Source organism: Microtus pennsylvanicus, chromosome 18 (assembly GCF_037038515.1).
Source record: "Microtus pennsylvanicus isolate mMicPen1 chromosome 18, mMicPen1.hap1, whole genome shotgun sequence".
In the NCBI taxonomy this organism is placed as follows: domain Eukaryota; kingdom Metazoa; phylum Chordata; class Mammalia; order Rodentia; family Cricetidae; genus Microtus; species Microtus pennsylvanicus.
In genome coordinates, this window is record NC_134596.1 from 3,878,481 (window position 1) to 3,904,763 (window position 26,283).

The 26,283-nt window shown below is 52.3% G+C and overlaps 1 protein-coding gene across 3 annotated transcripts; it reads left to right on the forward strand.

Moving 5' to 3' along the window:
- The first annotated feature begins 286 nt into the window (after positions 1-286).
- Odad1 (outer dynein arm docking complex subunit 1) lies at positions 287-19,569 on the forward strand. 3 transcript variants are annotated; one of them, XM_075952557.1, is made up of 16 exons: positions 287-346; positions 1,161-1,325; positions 1,418-1,509; positions 2,699-2,798; positions 3,144-3,333; positions 7,509-7,631; positions 7,828-7,941; positions 11,189-11,256; positions 12,310-12,497; positions 12,682-12,816; positions 14,301-14,383; positions 14,483-14,651; positions 17,368-17,531; positions 17,606-17,703; positions 17,964-18,042; positions 18,774-19,569. In XM_075952557.1, the coding sequence occupies exons 3-16, from the start codon at positions 1,440-1,442 to the stop codon at positions 19,260-19,262; spliced, it is 2,070 nt and encodes a 689-aa protein (XP_075808672.1). In that variant the 5' UTR covers positions 287-346; positions 1,161-1,325; positions 1,418-1,439; the 3' UTR covers positions 19,263-19,569. The 3 variants fall into 3 exon arrangements, with proteins under 3 accessions (XP_075808672.1, XP_075808671.1, XP_075808673.1); XM_075952556.1 differs by lacking the exon at positions 287-346 and having other exon boundaries at positions 615-1,325; XM_075952558.1 differs by lacking the exons at positions 287-346; positions 1,161-1,325 and having other exon boundaries at positions 1,349-1,509.
- The last annotated feature ends 6,714 nt before the right edge of the window (positions 19,570-26,283 follow it).

Sequence of the window (26,283 nt, forward strand, 5' to 3'; positions counted from 1 at the left end):
TTGGGGTACCTAGAGGAGGCGTTTAGGGAATCCCCAACAATAGTGACCGGTAGAAGTCTTAAGTATCTGGCGACTAAGGGTGGTGGCGGGATCTCCCCCGCCCAGGCCTCGGAGGAGCGCTGCCTCGCAGCCACTTCCTCCCACAGGAAACCGCAGGCGTTAGGCACACCCAGCCGGCAGGCAGTGGCGCCCACAGCCCGCTAGCAAAAGGACCACGTGGGATGAGGAGCACAGTCAGACGGAGGGTCCGCTGGAGGCTCCGCCCACTCTCACTTCCGCCTCGGCCCTACGCGCCACGAACCGTTGCTGGCGCGTGCGTAGTGAGCCTGTGTAGGAACAGATCGCGGTGAGCGTTCCCCGAACCCTAAATTCCCCAAATAGCCAGGCCAAGGCAGGCTTTTCTTGGACCGGTGCCGAAGGACCCTGCCTAGCCCTAGTCTAGTCTTCCGGAGGCCGAGCCCCACACACCCTCCAGCACCGAGCCTCCCTCCAGGACGGCCCAACGCGCTGCGCTCCTTTTAAATGACAGGGCCCGCCCCAAAGCCCAAAGCCCGCCTTTTCCAGCCCCTAAGCTTCCCCTTCTCATTGAAGTCCCCGCCCTGCAGGTCCAGAGCGCCGCCTCCTTAGCCGGCTTCTCCCAGAACCCTGACCCTCCTCCCGGCCCTGCAGTCCCTCCGTCCGCTTTTACAACCCCGGACCTTCCGTAGCCTCGCCCTTTATCCTTAGAGCTAAGGGGAGCCCCCACCCCAGCTTCAGCTCCTTACAGACTCCTGGCTGCTTCTAGGGCAGTGCTTCTCCACCTCCCTAATGCTGGACCCTTAAATGCAGTTCCTCCTGTTGCGGTGACCCCCAGCCTTAAAGTTATTTTCGTTACTACTTCATAGCTGTTGATTTTGCTACTGTTACGAATCGTAATGTAACTATCTGATGTGCAGGGTGTCTGATTCGCGACCCCTGTGAAAGGGCCCTCGGCCCAAGGGTCCTGACCCACTTGTTGAGAAGCTGTTCTAGGGTCTTCTCAGCCCCGCCCCTGCGGTCGCCTCTGGCTCGCCCCTCGGCAGGGATCCCCTCAGTCCCGAGTCTTCCATTGGCCTCTCCCGCCCTCTCTCGGCCCTCCCCTGCCGCTGTCCTCAGGCTTCCTTGGCCCCTTGTCTCCCCAGTAACCAGATCACAACAGTGAGCGTGGAGCAGTTCGGACAGGTCAGGCACTCGAGCAGGTAGAGCCGAGACCTCGTCCCCGCCCCCAGCCGGCGGCTCGGAGGTGCGGAGAGGCGGCCTGGGCACCGAGTCAGAGTCAAGCGGCGGGACCCAGACTGTGTGTTTGGGTGAGCGAAGTCCCGGAGTGAAGACCCAGGGAGGCCGCAGCGCTGTTGGTCGTCCTGCGGCTCTGACTCGCACGCTCTGATGTCCCCTGCAGGAGTGCCGCCTCCGTGGCCACGATGCGTTTGGGCATGTCAACCAGGAGCGCCCGCTTCGAAGAAGGAAGCGAGGTCTTCCTGGAGGGACCGGGTAATTTATGATTCCATTTCTCTGAAGTTTCTCTCCTGTTCTCAGCTTCTCCAAGTTCCAGAGCCTGGGCTGGGGAGGCCTCCCAGGAGCACCCTTTCCTGAGGTCAGATTAGAGCCCGAACAGAGGGGACTGCTGACATGTGGAGGGGCCAAGCCAGGCAGTGGGGTGGCCGGGAAGACCTCGGACTTAAGGAGAAGTTTGAGTTCCAGCATCCAGAAATCGCCAGGGGAGGACCGCTGAGATGGTTCAGCGAGTAAAGCTCTTGGCACCAAGCCTGACAGCCTGAGGAACCCACGTGATGAAAGAAGAGCAGCAACTCCTTCTGGCCCTCCTTACACTACATAAGTGGGATTTAAATTAGAAAAAGAGAGGGCACTGGCGTGGTGGCACACCCCTTTCAGCCCAGAGCCGGGGAGGCCGGTGGAGTTTGCGTTTCAGGTCAACAAGGGCTACATAGTAAAACACTGTCTTTTATTATTATTATTATTTTGGTTTTTCGAGACAGGGTTTCCCTGTGGTTTTGGAGCCTGTCCTGGAACTAGCTCTTGTAGACCAGGCTGGTCTCGAACTCACAGAGATCTGCCTGCCTCTGCCTCCCAAGTGCGCCACCACCCGGCAGTAAAACACTGTCTTAAAAAAAAAGCCACAGAGAAGAGAACAGCCTAGGGTAGGAGCGTAGGGTTTCTCAGTCTTATGGACGATGGTTTGGGTCAGTTCTCAGTCGAGGGGCGAGGAAGCTGGGAACCTGGTTGGAAAGATTGAAGGGATGAGTAGGGCAGGCTCCTTGGGACTTGGATGCTAGGCTGAGGTGTAGGAAGTCCTTAGGAACTTCGTAGGGAGATGAGTGGAGACTGGGAAGAGATGAAGCATGAGCCCAGAGGACAAGCGGAGAGAGGGAGGAGCAGTCAGGAGAGAGGGCACCCACTGAAGCGTAAGAGGGAGTGCCACTTTCTCTAGCCACACGTGCCAGAGACCAGGAACATCCTCCAGTCAGAATGGGTTAGGAAAAAACGGGGGTCCTTTTGGCTGGGAGACACAGGAACTGAGAGGGAGTCCCAAATGATGCCAGGGCAGGGGCTGCAGTACAATTTTAGCTTGCAGGACCCCCAAGGGAGCAGGATTCCTCGGTTCTGGGGATGACTGGCAGTCATGCTCCACTTTGAGTCCATTTCCTGGTCTCGCCCATAGTGGACTGGGAGCTCAACCGCCTGCAAAGACAATGCAAGGTGATGGAGGGGGAACGACGGACATACAGCAAGGAGGTTCACCAGCGCGTCAGCAAGCAACTGTGAGCTGGCGAGAAGAGCGGAAAGGGATTTCTGAGCCCTAGGAGGAGGAAAGGAAGGAAGAGGGGTCGGGAAGTACAGGGGTAAGGGAGGAGCAGGGGCAGAAGAGCGGTAGTGAGAGGGACAGGAGGAGGTACAGGGTCCCAGAGTTGCGGTATCTCGAAGAGAGTCAGGTGCTGGGGAAGGGACAAGGTAGGGGAGGAGCAGGGTGAGGAGTCAGAGGAGGGAAGGGGTTGAGAGAAACACAGGGTGGGGGTTTGGGGCTCAGTGAGGGGCAGCCGGCAGGAGCTAGTAGTTGTTGCTGGCTTGCTGGTAGGGACCTCCTCCTCCCCGCTCCTCTCGGACAGGGAGGAGATTCGGCAACTGGAGGTGTTGCGAGCCAAGCTCCAGATGCAGATCAGCGTGGCGCAGAGCCAGGTCAAGCGACTGAAAGACAGCCAGCGTTTGGAGGACATGGACCGTCTACTCAAGTGCAGGGCTCAGGTGCAGGCGGAAATAGAGGCGCTGCAGGAGCAGACCCGGGCACTGGACAAGCAGGTGGGTTCTCCTAGTCGGGTGTCATCCCATCAGACCTTGTAGTATTTGATCTAAGCCACAGCGACCTATCTGAAAGATGGAACCACCAAAAGCCTCCATCCAGAGATAAGGGTGGCATTTACCTTTGTAAAATCAGCACTAGAAAACTGAGGCTGGAAGGTTGCTGGAAGTTGTCCTGTGAGCTACAAAAGAATTCCACCTCCTGCAATGTGCCAGGCATAATAAAATAGCTTCCAAGCTCTAAAATTTGGCTGAGAAAAAGCAACTTTGAATACCTTTAACCATTGGAAAAGATGACTTCCTAATTTGGGGAAGTGTGTTTTTGTTTTGTTTTGTTTTTCTCAGGTCAAGGAATTTCTCTGTGTAGCCCTTGCTGTCCTGGTAGCCACTCTGTAGACCAGGCTGCCCTTGAACCTGGAAATATTCCTGCCTCTGCCTCCCGAGTGCTGGGATTAAAGGCACATGCCACCACATCTGGCTTTTTTTCCTTTTTTTGAGACAGGTTTCCCTTAGCTGTCTCGTAACTCAGAACATAACCCAGGTGGCCTGGAACTCACAGAGATCTGCCTGGATCTGTCTTCCAAGTGTTGGGATTAAAGCTGGGCTCTGGGAAGCATTTTTTGAAGTAGTGGATTCTAAATTTTCTTAAATTATCAGTAAGGTTTTTTGTTATTTTTGTTTTATGCTCACTGAATCTGTCTAAAAGAGAAAGAGAGCTCACACAAAGATGATCCCCTTTCTATTCCTCTCTCTTCCCAGCCATATCACTCCTGTCTCCACCTCCCTAGTGTTGGGTTTAAAGGCCTGTGAGCCCAGGGGATGGAGAGATGGCTCAATGGTTAAGAACACTTACTGCTCTTCCAGAGGACTTGGGTTCAATTTTCAGCACCCACATGGCAGCTAACAACTGTCTCTAATGCCAGTATCTGACACCCTCACACAGACATATATGGAGGCAAAATACTAATGCAAGTGAAATAAAAGTAAATATTTTTTAAAAATTAAGGGCATGTGATCCCAACTGCTGGGATCATCTTTGTGTGAGCTCTCTTTCTCTTTTAGACAGATTCAATCTTGTGTAGCCCAAGGTGGCCCTGAACTCACAGAGATCTGTCTGCCTCTGTCTCCTGAGTCCTGGAATTAAAGATGTGTGCCACTGTTCCCTGTCTGGCTCATTTGGCTGACTAGTGTGGCCTCTTTGCTTCTGATCTTCAGGCAAGCTTAATTTATTTAAACAAATAATACGCCACTATACTGGCCCCTGAACATCCCAGGGTCAGTGTGGGAGCGCTGACCTTGAAGCCTGAGAGCAGATGAGGTGGCTCCACCCACCCCCTTCACCCCAACAAAGCAGAGAGCTGGCCCTGGTAGTGCAGGAGTTGGAGTGGGTAACTCAGTTACCACACAGGCCCAGACCCAGGGCTTTGAGTTGGCCCACCCCAACACCTATCTACCCAACTAAGATCTGCTGGAGTGTGTGAAGGTGCTGGCCCTGAGGACCCAAAGCTGCAGGATCTCCTTGACACAGGACAACAACAGGCTATCTGAGACTCATTGCAATGAGCATTTGCAAGTAAAACTGTTTGGGCCAAAGGGTAGACTGGCTGATACACCGTGGCACACTGCAGCTTCCACTGTGAGATTTTTTAATTTGCATTTTAACTTTTTTTTGAGATTGGGTTTCTCTGTAGATTTGGGGCCTTTTGTGGAACTCACTCTGTAGACCAGGTTGGACTTGAACTCACAAAGACTCACTTACCTCTCCCTCCCAAGTGCTGGGATTAAAGGCATGTGCCACCACTTCCCAACTTGCACTTTAATTTTTTAATACTTTTATTTTCTGTTTTCTTTAGAGGGGGGAGGGTTCAAGGGCAAAAGGCAGATATAGAGGGATAAGGAGATGAATGGAATTGGGGTACATGATATGAAATTCACAAAGAGTCAATAAAAAGTTAAAAAGATGGGGCTTCATGGGAAGTCCTTAGGTTACTGGGGATATGGCTTTAAAGGGAGTAGTGAGACCCTGTCTTTCTGTCTCGGCACCCTGGCTCCTTGTGGATGGGTTTGTTCTGATGCTGGCTCTCAACCATCCCTCCCTAGGGCCTTCTCCGGGTATCCAAAGCAAGGGGGCGCTGATGGAGGCCTGATACTCCTCGATCTGCGAGCCCCACACCTTCTCTCACTGCTATTGTTGCAGTAGTGGAAACTGACTAGTGCAGCCGTGCAGACAGAGTGGTCAGTTCCCACAGCAGCATGTAGCCCTGCGGGGAGTCCCAACAAGCCTGTGGGTTGTGACTTGTGCCAGCACCCCAATGCTGCGTGTTTGACAAGAATGCTTTAGCCAGCACGGTTCCAGCAGCCCACTGTTTGGGTCACAAGAAGTCAGGAGTGATTTGTAAAAATAATATGTGTAAATTCAAAATGTTCCTATTTAATTTTTTTTAATTTGTTTTTATTATGTGAAGTGTGTGTGCATCGAGGTACCTGTGCAGGCCAGCAGAGGGCGTTGGAGTGCCCTAGAGCTGGAGTTCTAGGTGGTGGTGCATCATGCCAAGTGCTGGGAACAGAACACTGGTCCTCTGTACGACTCTCAACTGTGCTCTTAATTGCTGAGCCAGTTCTCCAGCTCCATAGCTCATTCTTGAAGCTCACCATTTGGGTGTGTGCACTTGGCTCTGCTCCTCCCTTCATTTCTAAGTTGGCCTGCTGGTCAACCTACACCGAGGGCTCTCAGGACATCTGCTCTGTATTGCGTAGAACTAAATCCCAGAATTGAAAATGAAAAAAAGTGTTATTGAAAAAGTGTTCTCACCGACAGGGTTTCTCTGTGTAGCCCTGGCTGTCCTGAAACTCACTCTGTAGATCAGGCTGGCCTTGAACTCCCAAGTGCTGAGATTAAAGGTTTGGGCATCATTACCTGGCTTTTTTGTTGTTTGCTTTTTGAGACAGGGTTTCACTACGTAGCTCTGGCTGTCCTGGAATTAAAGGTGTGCACCGCCAAGCCCTGTGTTGTGACTGAAGATTTAACTGGAGTGGTTGCGGATTCACTTGACATTTCAGAACGGGGAAGGACCCCTGTACATTTTGCTCAGTTTTCTCCAGTGGTAGCATTTTTGGGTTTTGATTTGATTTGATTTTTATCAGAGCAACCACTGAAAACTGGTTCAGGAAAATGTCACCTTGCTGAGAGACAAATACTGCCACCTTGTGGTAAGTCCTCAAGCCACTAGGCGTGTCTGTTAGCCTGTGTTAGGCGTGTCTGTTAGGCCCGTGTGCTGTCGCACATGTTACATGGAAGAGGCTGGAGTTGGCATCTTGGTGCATGTGTATGCTTGCCGAGGTTTCTGGAACTAGGTCTCCTCATGGGGTGCTCCACTGGAAATTGATTCTCAGCTCTGGAGATCACTGTCCAAGATCATGGTATTGGCTGGGTTGTGCTCAGGGGGAGCCATTCCTGCCTCCTCAGGGTCTCACCTTGTAGCTCTGGCTGTCCTGGTCCCACTCTGTTGGTAACTTGTGTCTAGGCCCCATCCTGAGGTCCTGGGGCTCAGGATGTTTGATAGGAGTTTCTGGAACACTATCTGGCCTACAGCAGTAGCTGGGAAGACAGGGCTAAGTAGTCCATTCAGTCTGCACTCTGCTGAGTAATCCACATGTAGCATGTGGATGGACGCTCTGGGGACTCTTGCTATCTTAGTCTTCCAGCATCCTCCTCTTCCTGGACCATGGTAGCACCGATGTAATCCTTCCATCTGGAGAGTCAGAGGCAGGTGAATCTCTGAGTTCAAGGCCATCCTTCATAGTGAGTTACAGAACGACCAGGGATGTACAGTGAGACCCTGTCTCAAAAACCAGAACCAACCAACCAAGCAAGCAAGCAAGCAAACAAACAAACAAACAAAAAAAGGTAGGTGGATCTGTGAGTTTGAGGCTAGCCTCAAGGACAGGCTCCAAAGCTAGGGATAAATCCTGTCTTGAAAACCCAAAACCAAAATAAACAAAAAACCAACAAAAACCAAACAACAAAACCAGAATCAGAATGAACTAAACAAAAAATAAAGATGCCACCAGGAGGGGTAGAGCTGGCTTTGGCTCTTTTGGACCACAGTCCCCGTGGTTGCACAGACGACAGGGACTGACTCTTTCCCAGACATGTGACAGCACTTCTTCTCCAGATCCAGGAGTGGGAGAACCACATCCTCACCCAGAGTAAGAAAGCCTCGACTCCTGGTATCATCTTGAATCAGAAGATGAAGATTCAGAGAAGGATCCAGATTCTAGAAGACCAGCTGGACAGGGTGTGTGCCTCAGGCTCTCTAGGAGGGACCTCAGGCTCTGACATCTGTAGACAGACACTGTGGGCTTAGGGGTCCCATTAGGAGATCAAAGGGCCCTGGAGTGGGTAGGTTTCAGGCTCCCATGGAGGAAACAGGGTGGTCCCCACCTCTGGCAGGTCCTGGATCTACCTCATAAATGCTTGAACATCCTCCCCAGGTCACCTGTCACTTTGACATCCACCTGGTGAGGAATGCGGCCCTGCGGGAGGAGCTGGACTTGCTGCGCATCGAGAGGGGTCGGTACCTGAACATGGACCGCAAGCTGAAGAAGGTGGGGGAAAGGAGCCCTGGCCCTGTCACCCCTCTGCAGCCCGATGTCCCAGGCAGAGCTCCTAGGGCCCTAGTCCACCTCAGTGCAGGGGAGAGAGGAAGAGCACAGCTCACCTCGACTCAGTCCATGCAGGCTCGGTGCAGGGGGAAGAGAGGAATCCCTTTGAAGAGCCAACCTGCCCTACCTCCCTCTTTGGTTTGTTTGTTTGTTTGTTTGTTTGTTTGTTTCTTTCTTTCTTTCCCTTCCTCCCTCCCTCCCTCCCTCCCTCCCTCCCTCCCTCCCTTCCTTCCTTCCTTTTCTTCCTTCTTTCCTCCCTCCACCCCCTTTTATAAAATTTTTATATCAAAACAATTTCAAACTTCTATAAAAAAGTGGAAACTGTACACAGAACCTCTATATGTCCTTCACCAGGACATATGTATGTGTTCATATATGTACACACATATAGATTCCTTGGGAGTCTTACTTTATAGCCCAAGCTAGACTTGAACTCCTGGCAATCCTCCTGCCTCAGCCTCCCTGATTATAGAAGTGAGCTACCATACTTGGCTGAAATTGGTAATTTGTCTTTCTTTGTCCCTTGCCTCTCTCTTAGTCTCTGTCTCTGCCTCAACCTTGGTCAGTTTCTCTCTCCTTTCTTTCTCACCCCACCCCATCCCCACCCCTCTGGTTCCATAACTGGTATTTTGGAAGTGTTTGGTCCAGCTGTGTTTTGTGGAGGTCCCTGTGGGTACCAGCAGCTTCGCATCTGTTGAAGGATGCCATGTTAAAAAGAAGTTGTTCAAGTCCTTCCTAGCCAAGAAGGAGATGCTCTGGAATGGAGTCTCCTTCAATGAGAAGCGTCTGCTGGAGCTCCCACTATATGGTCTCAGTGGCCGCTAACGTCCTTGCCTGAAATTCCCACTGCCCTGGCTGGTGTCACATTGCTACTAGGTTCGGCATTGTGACTTCAAGATGAAAGTCCACAGTCACCCTGACACCTGGTCCTCTGGGTGCATCTTCCCGTCCCCCCCTGCCCTGTCTCCGCCCCCTCTCCTGTCCTGTCCTGTCCTCTTTATTCCTTTTGTGTGTGTCTCTGCTTCCCAGCAGAGGAAGTGCCGTGGTCTCGTTACCTTTCCTGCCCTTGTCCCACACTTTGCTATTTCTCCAACAAGTTCCCGTTTTCTTTCTCTCTTTTAAAATTATTTATTTATTATGTATACAGTGTTCTGTCTGCATGTTTGCCTGGCCGCCAGAAGAGGGCACCAGGTCTTGTAGATGGTTGTGAGCTGCCATGTGGTTGCTGGGAATTGAACTCAGGACCTCTGGAAGAGCAGCCAATGCTCTTAACCTCTGAGCCATCTCTCCAGCCCCCATTTTCTTTCTCTTAAAAAATATTTTGCTTTTTATATTTAATTGTGTGCATGTGTGTTTGTGAGTTTGTACATATGTGCAAGGAGGTAGTGAACTGCCCAGTGGGGGTGCTGGGAATTGAACTCTCAACCTTTCGGCCCTTCTCTCCGAAGTCCTATATTTTTCCTGGTGGTGAGTAGGCACTGGAAAGTCAAGGTTTAGGCACAAGTGGCCCCACTGTGACCGTGTTGTACCCTCCTCCACACAGCTTTCGTCCTCTGGACACACCGACTGTCAGCAGCACACTGTTGGGTGGCCGCCCTTGCTGTGTCTTTCCTTTCCCCTAGGAGGGCTTGGGTTTGTGTTAGGGACCTCCCTGACCACTCCTTGTTTCCCTGTCTTTCCCTTGCTTCTGCTTTCCATCTGGGCACAGTCAGCTTCATTTACTTTATTGGTGATCAGGTTTTTTGTTTTTTTGTTTTTTTTGTTTTTTGAGATTCTCTGTGTTGCTTTTGGACCCTGTCCTGGAACTAGCTCTTGTAGACCATTTGAACTCACAGAGATCCGCCTGCCTCTGCCTCCCGAGTGCTGGGATTAAAGGCGTGCACCACTACTCCTGATGGTGATCAGTTATTTTATGGTGTGGTTTTGGTTGAACTTTAACGCTGAGGTGCAGCCCTGCCTTGTTCCCTTTTAGTTTTCTCTCATGTCTCTGTTGAGTTAATTTATCTTATAAATCTGTAAAACACTAACAAGCCATACAAAACTGTTCCAGAAGGGCTGGCACACTCTCATGTATCTATTTGCGCGTCTCTCCAGAGCAGAGACTGCAAGGCAGCTGCAGGCCAGCCTGGGCTAGAGATCTGTACCCTGTCTCAAAATGAAAAGAACTGGGGTGTGGCTCTGTAGCTCCTGCCCAAGCTCCTGCCAAGACCCCAGCCCTATAAAACCAAGCTAAACCTCCGAAAACCATCCCAAGAGACATGGGCACAGCTCCTCCTCGCCTCCCTCAGATCTGGTGGTCCTGCATTACCAGTGTCCTCAGTTTCTGGCTCTCCACTGCTGGGTTCTTTTCAACAAGGTGTGTTTGTGTGTATGTTTGCTTCTCTGTGTCTGTAGATGGATGTGTGATGTCTCTGCTGTTCCTTCCTTTCTCCCGAAGACACATGGCTATTTCTGAAGCTAGAAAAGAGAGCTGTAAGGTCACATTATATGTTGGTCTGTCAGTTAATCAAAGTATCTGAGCCCGGGAACGTTGGAGAGCAAAGAGGCCCCTTTAGCTCACAGTACTGGAGGTGAAGAAACCAAACTGCGCAGGATTATGTTGCCTAGGACCTTGGTCTCCACATCATGGCAGATAGTATGACGGAGGGAACATAGGCACGAGGGAGATGCCAATTGAGGGAGAAGCAGAGGGTTGGACCTGGAGGAAGAACCTTGGTCTCTTCTGAGGTCAGTGGCTTTAGCAAGCTCACAGCAGGCCCTACCTTTAAAAAGTCCAACTGCTTCCCAGTATTGGCACTCAGCTTCCCATCCCAAGACCCTTGGTGGATACAGCACATTGAATCCCAGTATAGTCATGACATCCAAGCAGGTTTCCTAGTGGTGGTCAAGTCGGGCTGGTCCTGGGTGAGTGGTCCCCAAGTGAGCTCCAGTTACCTGTGCCACGTGTCCTCCTGATTTTCCTCTCATTTGGGACCTCATTAAAACCCCTCTTCTGATTCAAGGTCAGACTGGTCTATGCAGGTTAAGGACAGGTGAGACTGCAGCTCAGAAAACAAAAGCAAAATATCCCGCCCTCTCCGCAAACATAAAACAAAAAGCCCTTTCCTGGAGAGCTGCTCTGCAGGGGTAGCCTAGGCCTGTCCTTGTTGGTGGGAAGGCCGGAGGAAGTCAGCTCACTGTGTCCCTGCAGGAGATCCACTTGCTTCGGGAGACGGTTGGAGCTCTCAGCACATCCTCTACCTCTGCTTACACCGCCAGGTAAGTCCCTAGGGCACTTGGGTAGCAGACAGTAGGGGTGAGGGCCGGAAGGTTGGAGATTCACAACGATGGGCAAAACCCAAAAGATAGCCACGTCTTCTGCCAGACCCTGTTCCTTGGGTGCATGTAAATGGGCAGTTTTGTCTGTGACAGCTTCAGGCATACTTAGGGCTGGTTACCAGGGCCTGGGAGCCCTGGAGGCCTCTGGCTGTGGAGAGCAGTTAGTCAGTAGCTGTAGCTGCAGAAGCAGCTGGCTTTCTCCGCACCTTGGCTGGCTCGTGACCTCTGCCCTTCTGTGCAGGTGTCCTCCTATCCTTGGTCTTGTTCTCACCTTGCTCTCTCAGTTCTAACTTTGAGGGAGGGAATCTCATTAGCTACACCATTGTCTGCCGGATGGCCTATAGCTGCCGCCCATTCAGCTCCCTGCAGTGGATCGGCAGCTGGGGCACAGGATAGGCTGGTTTCTGTTCTGGCGAGTGGTCTTTGGGTCAGGGGCTTGCTATTGTCAGGAGAGGCTATGTTTGTAGGTGAATGGCCCAAACTAACCTTTGGGAGGAGGCCCCCCACAAGGCTGGTGGAGACGTGACCCTTTGTAATTTATGACATCAAAGCTTTCGGCCCATATTCACAGCAAAGCAGGACAGGGTCAGCAGGAGCCCCCCCCCCCCATGTCTTGATAGGCTGTGATGGAGTGTGCCCAGCTTGGAGTGCAGCCAGTTTCTAGCTATAGGGCATTCACACTGCAGTGTTACCCAGGCTGCCCTTTCTGCACCTGCACCTGGGAATAATCTCTGGCAAGGCCTGGTCACTTCCTTTGCCCTTCTGAGTAACTGGGCACATGATTGTCCACCAGGCTTGTCATATCTGGCCCCATCCTGATCTAGCCCTTCCAGCCTATAACATTCTCTGCCTTTTGTGATCATCTTCGTGAAGCCAGCGGCACTGTTCTCCCCCAGGCCCGCAGGCTGACCCCATCTTCTGTTTTTACTGACACACCCTCCTCCCCCAGGGACCCCCATCTTCTGTTTTTATTGACATGCCCTTCTCCCTCAGGGAAGAGGCCAAGACCAAGATGGGCCTGCTGCGGGAGCGCGCAGAGAAGGAGGTGGCTCAGAGTGAGACAGAAGCACAGATCTTGCAGCGACAGATCTCACATCTGGAGCAGCTGCACCGATTCCTCAAGCTCAAGAACCATGACAGACAGCCAGATCCTGACATTGTGCAGAAGCAAGAGCAGCGAGGTGAGGCCAGTGCTAACCCAGGGCCCTCAGAGAGGGTGATGCTCACTGGGAGAAGGTGGGGCAAAGGAGAGAGGAACCCGACCTGGTGGGAGAGGATAGTGGAGCCAGTGAGTGCGTAGAGCCTGTTGGGGAGGGCGGGGTTGTTGGGGACCCTGGAGCCCTCAACATCGCTTTTCCCCCACAGCCTGGGAGGTGGCAGAAGGACTCCGAAAGACCTCCCAAGAGAAACTAGTATTGCGTTATGAGGACGCTCTGAACAAACTGGCCCAGCTGACTGGCGAGAGCGACCCTGACCTGTTGGTGGAGAAATACCTGGAGCGTGAGTGGGCACAGGGTGGACGAGGAAGTGGTGTTGCCCAGCCTGCCTGTATCTGCCGTGCACCTTGCCTTGCCCTAGGGACTCCATCTGTCTCCAGTCGCCCTTCTGTTGCTTTGAGTCCCCCCTAACCTTCCTCCCTCGGGGGTCCCTCCCTTGGGTCGGCACCTCTGATTCCTTCTTTCCACGTGTTTCCTTCTCTCTTGGGTTTCCTCCTCTACATCTGTCCCTCAGCTCTGCTTCCTTTCTCCCTGCAGTGGACTATTTCCTGGGGTCTTCCCGGATCTTCTGTCTCTGAGCACATGTGCGGTGCCTCTCTGTGGCTGTCCCTGTCTCTTGCTATGACAGGTTTTTTTCAGGTGTATTTTTTATTGATATTTATTGAGCTCTATGTTTTTCTCTGCTCCCCTCCCTGCCTCTCCCCTGTTCCCTTCAACCCTCCACCCTCCCTTAAAGTCCCCATGCTCCCAATTTACTCAGGAGATCTTGTCTTTTTCTACTTTCTACTTCCCGTGTAGATTAGATCTATGTAAGTCTCTCTTAGTGCCCGCATTGTTGTCTAAGTTCTCTGGGACTGTGGTTTGTGGGCTGGCTTTCTTTGCTTTATGTTTAAAACCAGCTCTGAGTGAGTACATGTGATAATTGTCTTTCTGTGTCTGGGTTACCTCACTCAAAATAATGTTTTCTAGCTCCATGCATTTTCCTGCAAAATTCAAGCTGTCATTCTTTTTCTGCTTTGTAATACTCCATTGTGTAAATGTACCACATTTTCCTTATCCATTCTTCGGTCAAGGGGCATTTAGGTTATTTCCAGGTTCTGCCTATGACAAACAAAGCTGCTATGAACATAGTTGAGCACATGTCCTTGTAGCACGATTGAGCATCCTTTGGATATATACACAAAAGTGGTATTGCTGGGTCTTGAGGAAGGTTGTTTCCTAATTTTCTGAGAAATCACCACACTGACATTCAAAGAGGTTGTGCCAGCTTGCATTCCCACCAGCAATGCAGGAGTGTTCCCTTTTCCGCACCTCTCCAGCATAAATTGTCATCAATGTTTTTGATCTTGGCCATTCTTACAGGTGTAAGATGGAATCTCAGAGTTGTTTTGATTTGCATTTCTCTGATGACTAAGGATGTTGAACATTTCCTTAAGTGTCTTTCAGCCATTTTAGATTCCTCTGTTGAGAGTTCTCTGTTTAGGTCTGTACTCCATTTTTTTTTAAATTGGATTATGTGTTCTTTTGGTGTCCAATTTCTTGAGTTCTTTGTATATTTTGAAGGTCAGCCCTCTCTCTGATGTGGGGTTAGTGAAGATCTTTTCCCATCTGTAGGCTGTATGATGGAGTTTTTTACAGCCTGTGTCTCTGCCTTGTTCCTGATTGCTCTGTCTCTCTTTTTCTTCTTTGGTTCTGTCGTCTTTTAGCCCTTAACAATCGATCGGTCTGTTTCTAACTCCTTGTCCCGGAACCTCTGCTCTCTCCCAGTGGAGGAACGCAACTTTGCTGAGTTTAACTTCATCAACGAGCAGAACTCCGAGCTATACTACCTTCAGGAAGAGATTAAAGAGGTGAGCCAGGCCCATCCTCCTCACACCCTCCCTACCTCCCATACCTCCTCCCACCTCCTTAGGCCTGGAGCAGACCCAGATCCTGCCCCTGTCCTGCAGATGCAGGAGGCTTTAGTGAGTGAGCATGCCAGTCAGGACAGCCAGCAACTGCAGCAGGAGCAGCAGTGCCACACGTTGCAGCAGGAAGTGGACACGGTGTGCTCTGAGTCCCAGCAGCTGGAGGCACGCCTTCAGGTTCTCCGAGCTCAGCTGGAAAAGCTCAAGGCTGGTAAGTGTCCAAGGCTCCAGCTTCTTGGTTAGGAAGGAGACAGTGCCACGTGGGCAGCTGGCCAGTAAAAGGCAGCTCATGGCCAGTTCTGCATTTGCTTCTCTGTCCGTCCCACACTTTCCGGCAGCCCATCTGGGGTGCGTCAGTCCATCCATCTATTTTTCCTCTGTCTGCTCATGAATGCCAGGTGTGGAATTGTTGGATCATAGGCCAGGGCACTTTAATATTTACTGGAAAATGCAAACAGTTCTCCAGAGCAATTTCTCTCCTTCCTTCCTTCCTTCCTTCCTTCCTTCCTTCCTTCCTTCCTTCCTCCTTCCCTCCCTCCTTCCCTCCCCTTTTTTTCTTTAGCTTTTTTTTTGAGGTAGGGTCTCTCTATTATGTAGCTTTGTATGTTTTAGAAGTCATATATAGACCAGGATGCATTCAGATTCACAAAGATTCATCTGCTTCTGCCTCCCAAGTGCTGGGATTAACGATATGGACCACCAGCCAGACAGTGGTGGAGCACGCCTATAATCCCAGCAATCTGGAGGCACGTGGATCTCTGTGAGCAAATTCCAAGAGAGATAGGGTTGTTACACAGAGAAACCCTGTCTTGAAAAATCAAATAAAGGAAGGAAGGACGGAAGAAAGGAAAGAAGGAAGGAAGGAAGAAAAGAGCTATGGATCACCATGGCAATCTCTCAGCCTTCCCCCGCTGGCCCACATTGCCAGTCCGCATTTTATTTATCTATTTTTAAATAGCTAAACATTTTAAAAATTGGATTTATATATTTTATGTGACAAAGTTTTGCCTACATGCATTATGTATGTATATACATACATGCATGTTTGGTGCTACATACATCAGAAGAGGGCATTGGGTCTCCTGGAACTGGTTTTACAGATGGTGCAAACCACCTTGTAGGTGCTGGAAATTGAATCTGGGTCCTCTGCAAGAGTAACAAATGCTCTTAACTGCTGTGCCACCTCTGCAGCCCCACCATGAATTAGACTGTAGTCTGTCTTGTTCAGAGCGATGGGGGTTGTTTATTGGTTCTGCACACCAGTCTTTTGGAAATACTTTTTTGTATGGTTGGGTACTTCCCCACTTTCTTGTGTGAAATTTATCTTACACCTGACGAGATGTAATCAGCTCTGTTTTGTAATTAGTGGCTTGGCTTCCATATCAGAGCCTGGGCCTGTTACATGTGTGGGGCCCTGTGGTGCCTAGGAGGATTTCTCCTTGCTCCTCCCTTCGGGACCTGGTGCTGTTCTCTGGTCCTGTCCCCTCCTCATTTCCAGGACAGCTGAGCGAGCTTTCAGAGACTGAAATGGAGACCACATTGCCTTTGGTCCCAGCGCCGCCTGGTGTTGACTCAGGCATCGCCTTCCTCTTCCTGAGTCTCTGGAGGCAGACATGGTGGGGGTGGCAGGGTGAGTGTGGCCCCTGGCAGAGCTCAGCACGTGGCCCTTCTCTGTGCACACGCATGTCTATAACCATGTTAAGTCCGCACGGAGTCGCGCTGGAGATTTCCGCATTTAACTGTTGGCTTTTCAGTTTTCCATTAATTCCTGTGCTATTTTTATTGATTTCTCATTTGTCAATCCCTTGAGGTGTGCCAACAGCATTACAACATAGTAGTGTGGTGATGCATCGTGGGATGCTTAGTGCTGTCTTCATCTTTGCGTTTTGAATATTCCATCTCCTGGCATGAACATTATCTCGTGTGCTGGACTGCACAGCTTCAGTGCAGGCGATTCTTATCTCCTGGTCTGGAGGCCAGCAGGGCTGTCCCTCCGAGTGAGGGCTGTGCGGAAGGGTCTGTCCCTGTATGCCTCTTTGACGCTGGCTGGCTTCATTTCTGCGTCTTGCAACGTTTAACCCATCATGTGTCTACACCATACATCCCCTCTGTTTTTCTTTTCTTTTTTCTTTTTAGTAGGAAGGGGGAGGGGAGGCTCAAGACAAGGTTTCACTGTGTATCAGCATTGACTGTCCTGAAACTCACTGTATAGAGTCGCTGGCCTCGAACTCACAGAGATTCGCCTGTTTCTGTCTCCTGAGTGCTGGAATTAAAGGTGTGTTCCACCATGTCTGGCTGTTTTACTATTTTTTATGTGTGGGTTTACGTGTGTGCACAGGACACACATGTTTCCCCCTCTGTTTTATAACGTCACTTGTCCTCTTGTATCAGGAGCTACCGTGCTCCAAGTAACCTTGTCTCATCCTAATAAATCCTGTTCTGAGGCACTGGGAAGGTTTATACTCCCAACAGAGAATCTGGAGCCACACAGTTCACCCATGGTCATCTGGCTGTGCAGAACGGCCCCTCTCTCTGCACAGGGACAGTTAGGTGGTTTGCTGTTACTAGCAGAACCGCCGAGTTTAGGAAATGAAGATGTTTGTTCAAAGCGTGTCCAGAGATGGCGTGAGGCCTCTAGGGGGCAGCAGGAGCAGCAGGTTCCCCGCTCACCCGTGTGGGGAGGCCGGTTCAGCTGTTAACCAGAGGGCCTGCGGTGAGGGGCCACAGTGGGGTGTCTTCTGGGAGCCCTGGCATTATTGGGTTGGTGAAAAGTAGGTTTATTTCCAGCCAAGGTGTGCCATAAAGGACATCTCGTCAGGTTCTCTGTGCCTCCTTGAGCTCTGAGGTTGGTAGCCGTTGTGCCTCGCTGTCTGGTCTTGCCTTTCCAGAGAGGCTGTGACCTGACGGAATGTCCTGTCTGACCCCAGATATCCAGCTTCTCTTCGAAAAGGCCCAGTGTGACAGCAGTGTCATCAAGGATCTCCTTGGGGTCAAGACCCACTTGCGGGATAGGGACATGCGCCTCTTCTTGAGCACCATCGAGAAGCGTCTGGTGCAGCTCCTCACAGTGCAGGCTTTCCTTGAGGTCCAGGTACATGATGGGGACGGAGCTATGGGGCCATGCTTGGTTAGGCCTGCACTAACTCCGGGCTCCCACACTCTCAGAACCATACCCCTTTGGCTGAAGTTGCCCTTCTGGCGCTGGGCCAGAGCCAAGAGGACCCTCCAAAGAAGATCACCCCACTTCAGCCTCCGGACACCATGTGAGGCTCAGACATAGCAGGGAGGGCATATTCCAGGGGCAGACAAAAGGGTCAGGATGGAGGGTTTGGGTATGGCTTGTGGGTATGGCCTTCTGGGGCACAGAGGGTGAGGTGGGAGCTTGGACGGGGGGGGGGGGGGGGGGGGGGGGGAGAGGGGAGATGGGGTGCTGGGGCTCTAAGGGGAGGGGAGACGCACAGGACAACCGGGATCTGTGTATAAGGCAGAGCTGTGAAACTGGACTTTGTTTCTCCCACCTGAGGGAGGACCCCCCAGGTTTTGTGGTCAGAGAGGATTATCCTATGAGCAAGGAGGAGCTGCTGAGTCAAGTAGTGAAGTTGGTGAGAGTGGAGCCCCAGGGCTGGGACAAGGGCTCTGCTGCCTGTCAGGACTCTAACGCTGCCTGTGGGACTCTAACCCTGCCTGTCAGGACTCTAACGCTGCCTGTGGGACTCTAACGCTGCCTGTGGGACTCTAACGCTGCCTGTGGGACTCTAATGCTGCTGCCTGTGGGACTCTAACGCTGCCTGTGGGACTCTAACGCTGCCTGTAGGACTCTAACGCTGCCTGTGGGACTCTAACGCTGCCTGTGGGACTCTAACGCTGCCTGTGGGACTCTAATGCTGCTGCCTGTGGGACTCTAACGCTGCCTGTGGGACTCTAACGCTGCCTGTCGGGACTCTAACGCTGCTGCCTGTGGGACTCTAACGCTGCTGCCTGTGGGACTCTAACGCTGCTGCCTGTGGGACTCTAACGCTGCTGCCTGTGGGACTCTAACGCTGCTGCCTGTGGGACTCTAACGCTGCCTGTCGGGACTCTAACGCTGCCTGTGGGACTCTAACGCTGCTGCCTGTGGGACTCTAACCCTGCCTGTCGGGACTCTAACGCTGCCTGTGGGACTCTAACGCTGCTGCCTGTGGGACTCTAACCCTGCCTGTCGGGACTCTAACGCTGCCTGTGGGACTCTAACGCTGCTGCCTATGGGACTCTAACCCTGCCTGTCGGGACTCTAACGCTGCCTGTGGGACTCTAACGCTGCCTGTGGGACTCTAACGCTACCCCCCCCCCCCAGGTGGAGCTCCAGGACCTCCAGCAGCAGGAGGAGGCCTCCAGGAAGCTGGAAAGCAGCCCGAGCTTGGCCTTCTCCAGTACTCAGATCTCCCTGTCCGTCCCCAGCCTGGGGACCCCCAAGAGGACCAGCGTAGTCCCTGAGTCCATTCTGAGCCACAAGACTAGCCGAGGCCGTGGCGCCGGCTCCATAAGCCACGTCACCTTTGGTGACTCTGGCTCAGCCGCAGGTCCCATGACCTTGGCTTCTGTCGGTGCCAGTGCAGCACTGGTGTCCAGTCGGGGCTCTGTGGCGGGCCGTGGGGCCTTCAAAGACACCAGCTCCAGCAGCTACCTGGGCTCCACTGGCTACCTGGAGACCAGCCGCGGTCAGGAGAGCACAGGAGGCGGCGTGCAAAGCCAAAGCATTGGATCGGAGTTGAGTAGAGGCAGCAGCGGCCCCGGATCCAGGCCCAGCTCCTCTACCAGCAAGGACTCGAGGGGCTACAACTAGGCCTGCAGGCCTTCCTGCCCCAGCCCTTGGCAGGTTCTCTAGCCTTAGTCTCCCTCCTCCCCAAACTCTCTGCCCCTCTCCGCCCAGGCCTCTTGGGTTCCCCCATCTCTTCCCACCTCCTGCTTGTTGTTAGTTCCTCTGCCTTGACTTTGACTCTGTGTCCCTCTTCCTCTGTGCTCCCCACCTCTGCCCTGCTCATCTGTCTCCCAAGCTTCCCTGCATCTGACGTCTCTGTCTCCTTACTGGACTCCTCTCCGTTGAGTAGGTGAACTGTAACAATAGGAAATAAAGGTCAGAGCCCAGCTTTTCCCCAGCCTGGTTCCTTCTAGTGTGTTCAGACATGGCTTCAGCTGTTTCCAGCACGGGGAAAAATATCTGCGAGCCTGTTCCTGCATCTGCCTACGCCAGTGCCCATCCATCTCTGCATCCACCCACCCAGCCATTTTCTGCCTTTTCCCTATTTCTAGCTCTGCTGAAATCTGTATCAGTCAGGACAGGCTGTGCTGTGTTGCAGTAGTCGACATCCCCTGCATCTGGCTCTTAGGTAGCCAGAGTTTCTCTTGCCTCTTTGTGGGTGACTTAGGACCTCTATTTCACTTCATGATCTTGTCTGACAAAACAACTTCAATCTGGAGAAGTGGGCCTGGGAAATAAAAGATGGCAAAGCAGATGCAACTCTTGGAGGTCAACGTGGATCCACTGGTCCTGTCGTGCACAGTGGGACAGGCTTTGGCAGGGGATGGGACTTTACAGACAACCCTGACTGGCCCCATAGTGGGCCACAGTGAGCTGTGTGTTGAACTGAGGCACATTAGGACACAGGGGATGGCTCCTGTCTGAAGTGGAGCCGTGCCTAAATGCTGTCAGAATTTAACCTAGCCAAATCCAGAGGAAATTCAGCATTTACCCTCTAGGCCTCCCTCCCTCCAGATGGGTCAAACCACCTGTACTTCATGGGGGCTTGTGAGAGTAAAAACACCTTGATGCCTGTGAGGCGTCTGCCACGGCCTGCCCCTACAACACGGACCCACAGTGGACCCTCGATGCCTGTGAGGCGTCTGCCACGGCCTGCCCCTACAACACGGACCCACAGTGGACCCTCGATGCCTGTGAGGTGTCTGCCACGGCCTGCCCCTACAACACGGACCCACAGTGGACCCTCGATGCCTGTGAGGCGTCTGCCACGGCCTGCCCCTACAACACGGACCCACAGTGGACCCTCGATGCCTGTGAGGCGTCTGCCACGGCCTGCCCCTACAACACGGACCCACAGTGGACCCTCGATGCCTGTGAGGCGTCTGCCACGGCCTGCCCCTACAACACGGACCCACAGTGGACCCTCGATGCCTGTGAGGCGTCTGCCACGGCCTGCCCCTACAACACGGACCCACAGTGGACCCTCGATGCCTGTGAGGTGTCTGCCACGGCCTGCCCCTACAACACGGACCCACAGTGGACCCTCGATGCCTGTGAGGCGTCTGCCACGGCCTGCCCCTACAACACGGACCCACAGTGGACCCTCGATGCCTGTGAGGCGTCTGCCACGGCCTGCCCCTACAACACGGACCCACAGTGGACCCTCGATGCCTGTGAGGCGTCTGCCACGGCCTGCCCCTACAACACGGACCCACAGTGGACCCTCGATGCCTATGAGGCGTCTGCCACGGCCTGCCCCTACAACACGGACCCACAGTGGACCCTCGATGCCTGTGAGGCATCTGCCACGGCCTGCCCCCTACAACACGGACCCGCAGTGGACCCTCGATGCCTGTGAGGCGTCTGCCACGGCCTGCCCCTACAACACGGACCCACAGTGGACCCTCGATGCCTGTGAGGCGTCTGCCACGGCCTGCCCCTACAACACGGACCCACAGTGGACCCTCGATGCCTGTGAGGTGTCTGCCACGGCCTGCCCCTACAACACGGACCCGCAGTGGACCCTCGATGCCTGTGAGGTGTCTGCTACGGCCTGCCCCCTACAACACGGACCCGCAGTGGACCCTCGATGCCTGTGAGGTGTCTGCTACGGCCTGCCCCCTACAACACGGACCCACAGTGGACCCTCGATGCCTGTGAGGCGTCTGCCACGGCCTGCCCCTACAACACGGACCCACAGTGGACCCTCGATGCCTGTGAGGTGTCTGCCACGGCCTGCCCCCTACAACACGGACCCGCAGTGGACCCTCGATGCCTGTGAGGCGTCTGCCACGGCCTGCCCCCTACAACACGGACCCACAGTGGACCCTCGATGCCTGTGAGGTGTCTGCTATGGCCTGCCCCCTACAACACGGATGCACAGATCTCAGCGGACCAGGAAGGGGAAACTCAGGAAATGGATGGCGGACGGAGGGATGCAGGTTGTGTGTATGCATGCATGCAGAAGGGATGCAGGCTGTGTGTATGCATGCATGCAGAAGGGATGCAGGCTGTGTGTATGCATGCATGCAGAAGGGATGCCTTGACTATGTACACCACCCATCAGGCTGCCAGTGTTGTGCACACGGCTGCTAAATTGTTGCCTGTAGAACGAGAAAAAGTCTGTACATTTTCAGTTCAGATGCTCATAAAAGTATTCCCAGTGTGTGCTTTGCTGAGTCCCCATAGAGAGAGGCAATGCTGGGGAGAGTGCTGGGTGGTTGGACACACAGAAGCTGGGGCCTGCCTGGAATCTTTGGGGAATGTCCCCTCACCCAGGCTATTATACCTGCTTCTGGATCATGAGGCAGCAAGAAGGCCCTTGTCACATGTGTATCTTGGACTTTCAAGCTGCCAGACTGTAAGAACTTCTTATATTTTATTTTATATTAGGATCTCACATGGTTCAGGCTGGCCTTGAACTCCACAGGTCACAGAAAAGGACCTTGAAGTTATGATTCCTGCTTCCACCTCCCAAGTGCTGGGGTTGCAGATGGAGGCCCCCGGGTCTGCTGTGTGCAGTGCTGGGGACCTGGCCCAGCTCCTTATGCGCACCAGGCGAGCGCCCTAGCAGCTGAGCTGCGGGCTGCTGAGCTTGTTCTCCAGTGGGTTTGGACCTGGAGTGCTGAAGGTTTGGTTATCAGCCTATGGCTGTATTAGGAAAGGCGAGGACCTTGGGGAGGTATGGCTGGGTGGAACGAAGTGAGATAAATTGGGGTGTGCCTTTGAAGGAGATATTGGGGCCCAGTGATTTCTCCTCTTTATCCTTTCTAGACTCCGTGAGCCACCTTGTTCCATACAGGCTCCCTCTGTGTCTGCCTTACAAGCCTAGAGGCCATGGTGTCAGGTGGCCGTGAGCTGACACCGTGGATTAAAGCAAACATTCCCTGATAAATTGATTGTGGTAGGTGTTGTGTCATAGGTGCCTGGGTGGCTTGGGCTGTTAAGCTCACCTCTCAGTAGATGCCCGAGAATAAAACAAAACCAAAAGGAAGGGTCCAAACCCTTGTGCTCCTAATACTGTCTACAGATTTATTATGACTAGAAAATATGAATGTGCTGTTGGTTTTTATAAACCTAGTCTCTGGCAAGAGGGAACCTTGATAGAGAAAATGCCTCTACAAGACTGTCCTGTGGTCCTTGTTCATGGCCGATGTGGAAGGTTCGGCACACTGGCTGCTGCCACCCTGGGCAGGTGGTCCTTAATTGTGTAAGAAAGCAGGCTGAGCAAGCCGTGACGCACGAGCCAGTAACAAGCGCTTCTCCATGGCCTCTGCTTCAGTCCCTGTCTCCAGTTTCCTGCCTTGAGTTCCTGCCCTGACTCCCTCAGTGATGGAGAGTGACCTGAGAGTTAGACAAACAAAGCCTCTCCTTGCAGAGTTGCTTTGATTATGGCCTTTATCACAGTAATGGAAAACTAAGATGAAATACTGTAGAGTGGCTTTACCATAAACTTTCTCAGTAAGAGGAAAAAGGCGAACTTCGTGTGTGTGTGTGTGTGTGTGTGTGTGTGTGTGAGAGAGAGAGAGAGAGAGAGAGAGAGAGAGAGAGAGAGAGAGAGATAGTATGCAATCATTTGGACATAGGCTGAATCTGAAACCATCAATGCAGAAGAAAGCATTTTTGAGCACACGAGAAACAATTTTAAAAAGCCTTGCGAACATGCTAGGTTCATCATCTGGTGCTCATTTACTGTTCACAGAAATGTTTACTGACCTAAGCAGGGGTTTATCTTACATAACAAGTGCAGACACAGAAACTGCGGCGGCCACAGCCTGTCAAGGTCACCGGTGCTGTGGGGAGACACCATGACCAAGGTAACTCCTAGGAAAGAAAGCATTTCATTGGTGCTTGCTTGCAGCTTCAGAGATGGGGAGGATGGCGGCAAGTAGGCAGGCACGGTGCCTCGTCTGAAGGCCAGCGGGGCAGGCAGGAACAAGAGGGACTCTGTGCCCGGCTTGGTCACCCCAGTGACGCACTGCTCGGCCACACTTCCCAATCCTTTACAGACAGCGCCACTCCTTGACGACAGCATTCAAATATATGAGCCTGCCTCTTATTTAAATGATCAATCTCAGGGAGCAAAATTTTGTGTTTTGAGGGAGATGTCAGTACCATCTTTGCACTAGTCCCCACGTTGTTCAAATCAGGGTGTTTCATCTAATTACCAGGGAGCAAGTACAAAAGGAAAAGGAAGCAATGGCTGTCTCTTCCTGACAGTTCCCAGAGACTTTCATACTCCATGCTCCCAAGCTCTGCTCACCACTGTTAGGAGATGTTCGGCAGTTCTGAAACACCTGCATGAGCCCACAGGAAGTAAATGAGATGCAGGGACAGCAGCCGAGCCACAGGGAGGAGCAGCTGTATCAGTCTGGAAAAAAAGGCAGGGCAAGTGCCCCTAGTCGAGCTGCAGAGACCCGGAGCTCTGAGCACAGCGGCATTCAACTGCCTTTGCACTGAATTGACAAAAGCGGAGCAAGGGAGTGTCACCTGGGAAGCATTGCAGACTCCTGCAGCAACCCTGAAAGAGCGCGCCGAGAGGAGTCAGCCTTGTATAACATCTAAGCAGAGAAGAAAGTGGAGACGACATGAATATGGATGTAGCTGCAGCAGCTGTTCACAGCATCTGTCTTACTGTGCATGAAAAAGAGTCACGGTCTTTCTCCAGTTGAGGCTTACATATAACTTCAGGGATCTGTGTTTACAATGCTCCTTTGCTTGGTATGGTGGTGGGTGTGCTGGGATCACATGAACTTAGGAGTTCTGGGTCAGCATGGGCCCGTAGAAGAATCGTGTGTTGAAAAAGAAATCTTTCCCCCAAGCCCTAGTCCCACAGTGAGTCTGCAGTGGCTCTTATATGTGTAGTAGGACATTTCTTTCCTGCCTGTCAGTTCCCAAATAACCCACTCAGAGGCCGAATATGAATTGTAGATGCTTGGCTAATAGCTCAGGCTTGTTACTAGTTACACTTACATTTTAATTAACCCATATTTCTTAATCTATGTTTTGCCACTTGGCTTGGTCCCTTTCCTCAGTACGGCATGCCCATCTTGCTTCTCTGCGTCTGTTGGTGACCCCTTTCCACCCCTCCTCACCCCAGCCGCCTCAGTTTGATTGCCCCGCCTATGCTTCCTGCCTGCCTAGCCTATTGGCCAATCATTTTCTTATTAAACCAATCCAAGTGTACAAAAGGATTATTCCACAGCAATATGGTGTCTGGTACAAAAAGAGGCATTCCATGTTGCTTAGATTCATAACTCCTCTTCAGTATGAAGTTTCTGTGCTGGTGTTGTTCCAAATCTTTATTTCTACATCATGAGATGGCACCTGCGGGATGCAGACAGTATGTGTACCTGGATCTGAGCTCTGAGTTTCTTCCCTAAGGTGAGTCCTAGCTGACAGTGGAGGTTGGTCAGCACCGGAGGCTTTTCACAGATGGATCCCATTCCTGAAGGCCCACCCTCAACTTCTTCCGCCAGTCCACAGACTCCGTCACAGCTCCGTCTGAGTTCTCACACGTGGAATCAATGGAGACTTCAGCCACAGGACCCTCATATGCATCGGCTTTGTGAGTGTTCTGATGGTGGATTGATGTAAGATATTTTACAATACTGAAGTTCCACGATGGGACATGTATTCTTGTAAGATCCTACTGTGAAGGCATGAGCTTCCAGCTGGGTTTGGGGATGCCTCATCTCCTCATGTCCACAGGGTCTAGCTAGAGTTGTGACCTTTTCTAGGTCTGTGGGGTATGTGTTTCTAGCACCCTGTTGGGGTGGGTGGGGGTCTTCAGAGACCTCGGCCAATGTTTCCTTGAAATGTTCTTATGGAGTGGATGTTTGGTTTGTACTGAATCAGTCAATCTGTGATAAAGTTAATCAAAAGTTTGCCTCTGTTTCCAGTAAAAAGAGCTGGGAGAATGCGGAATTGGACAGGGAAGAGAGCCAGCCAAGCCCCCATCCCACTCCCCAAGAGTGACACTGGGATGGGACTATTGGAAATTTGGCCATAGAAGCTCACAAGTAAGGGCAGAGGTTACTAAGAAATGGTTCTGCTCAGGGGTCTGACACGTGGGAGAGAACTGTCAGGCCGGGAAAGCAGAGCCATACGGTGGAGAAGTAGAGGAGACACTCAGCTTTCCCTGAACCGCGAGTATTCTGTATTCTCACTGAAGTGACACAAACCATACACGGAAGGATTTAAAATGTGGCATAAAACCAGGTGTGGTGGCGCACGTCTTTAATCCAGCACCCAGGGGGCAGAGACGGGAGGTTCTGAGGTCAGCCTGTTCTACGAAGTGAGTTCCAGGATGGCCATAGCCACAACAGAGAAACCCTGTCTCCAAAAACAAACAAAATACGCAGTGTGGCCTCGTGGTGCCCTCCTGACACCTCAGCACGGGGAGGTGCAGCAGAAGAGCCTGGCGACACTACGTGCAGCGAAGTATTGCGCAGCCATTGGCGCCGCAGAGCTCCAGGGCAGTTCCTCTCAGCGGCTCTCAGACCACAAACTCACCCGTCTAGTCCGCCACACAAGCAGAATCAGCACCACAGCAGCGTCCTTTTCTTCTTTTCTGGCGGAATACTATTTCATGTATGTATATACA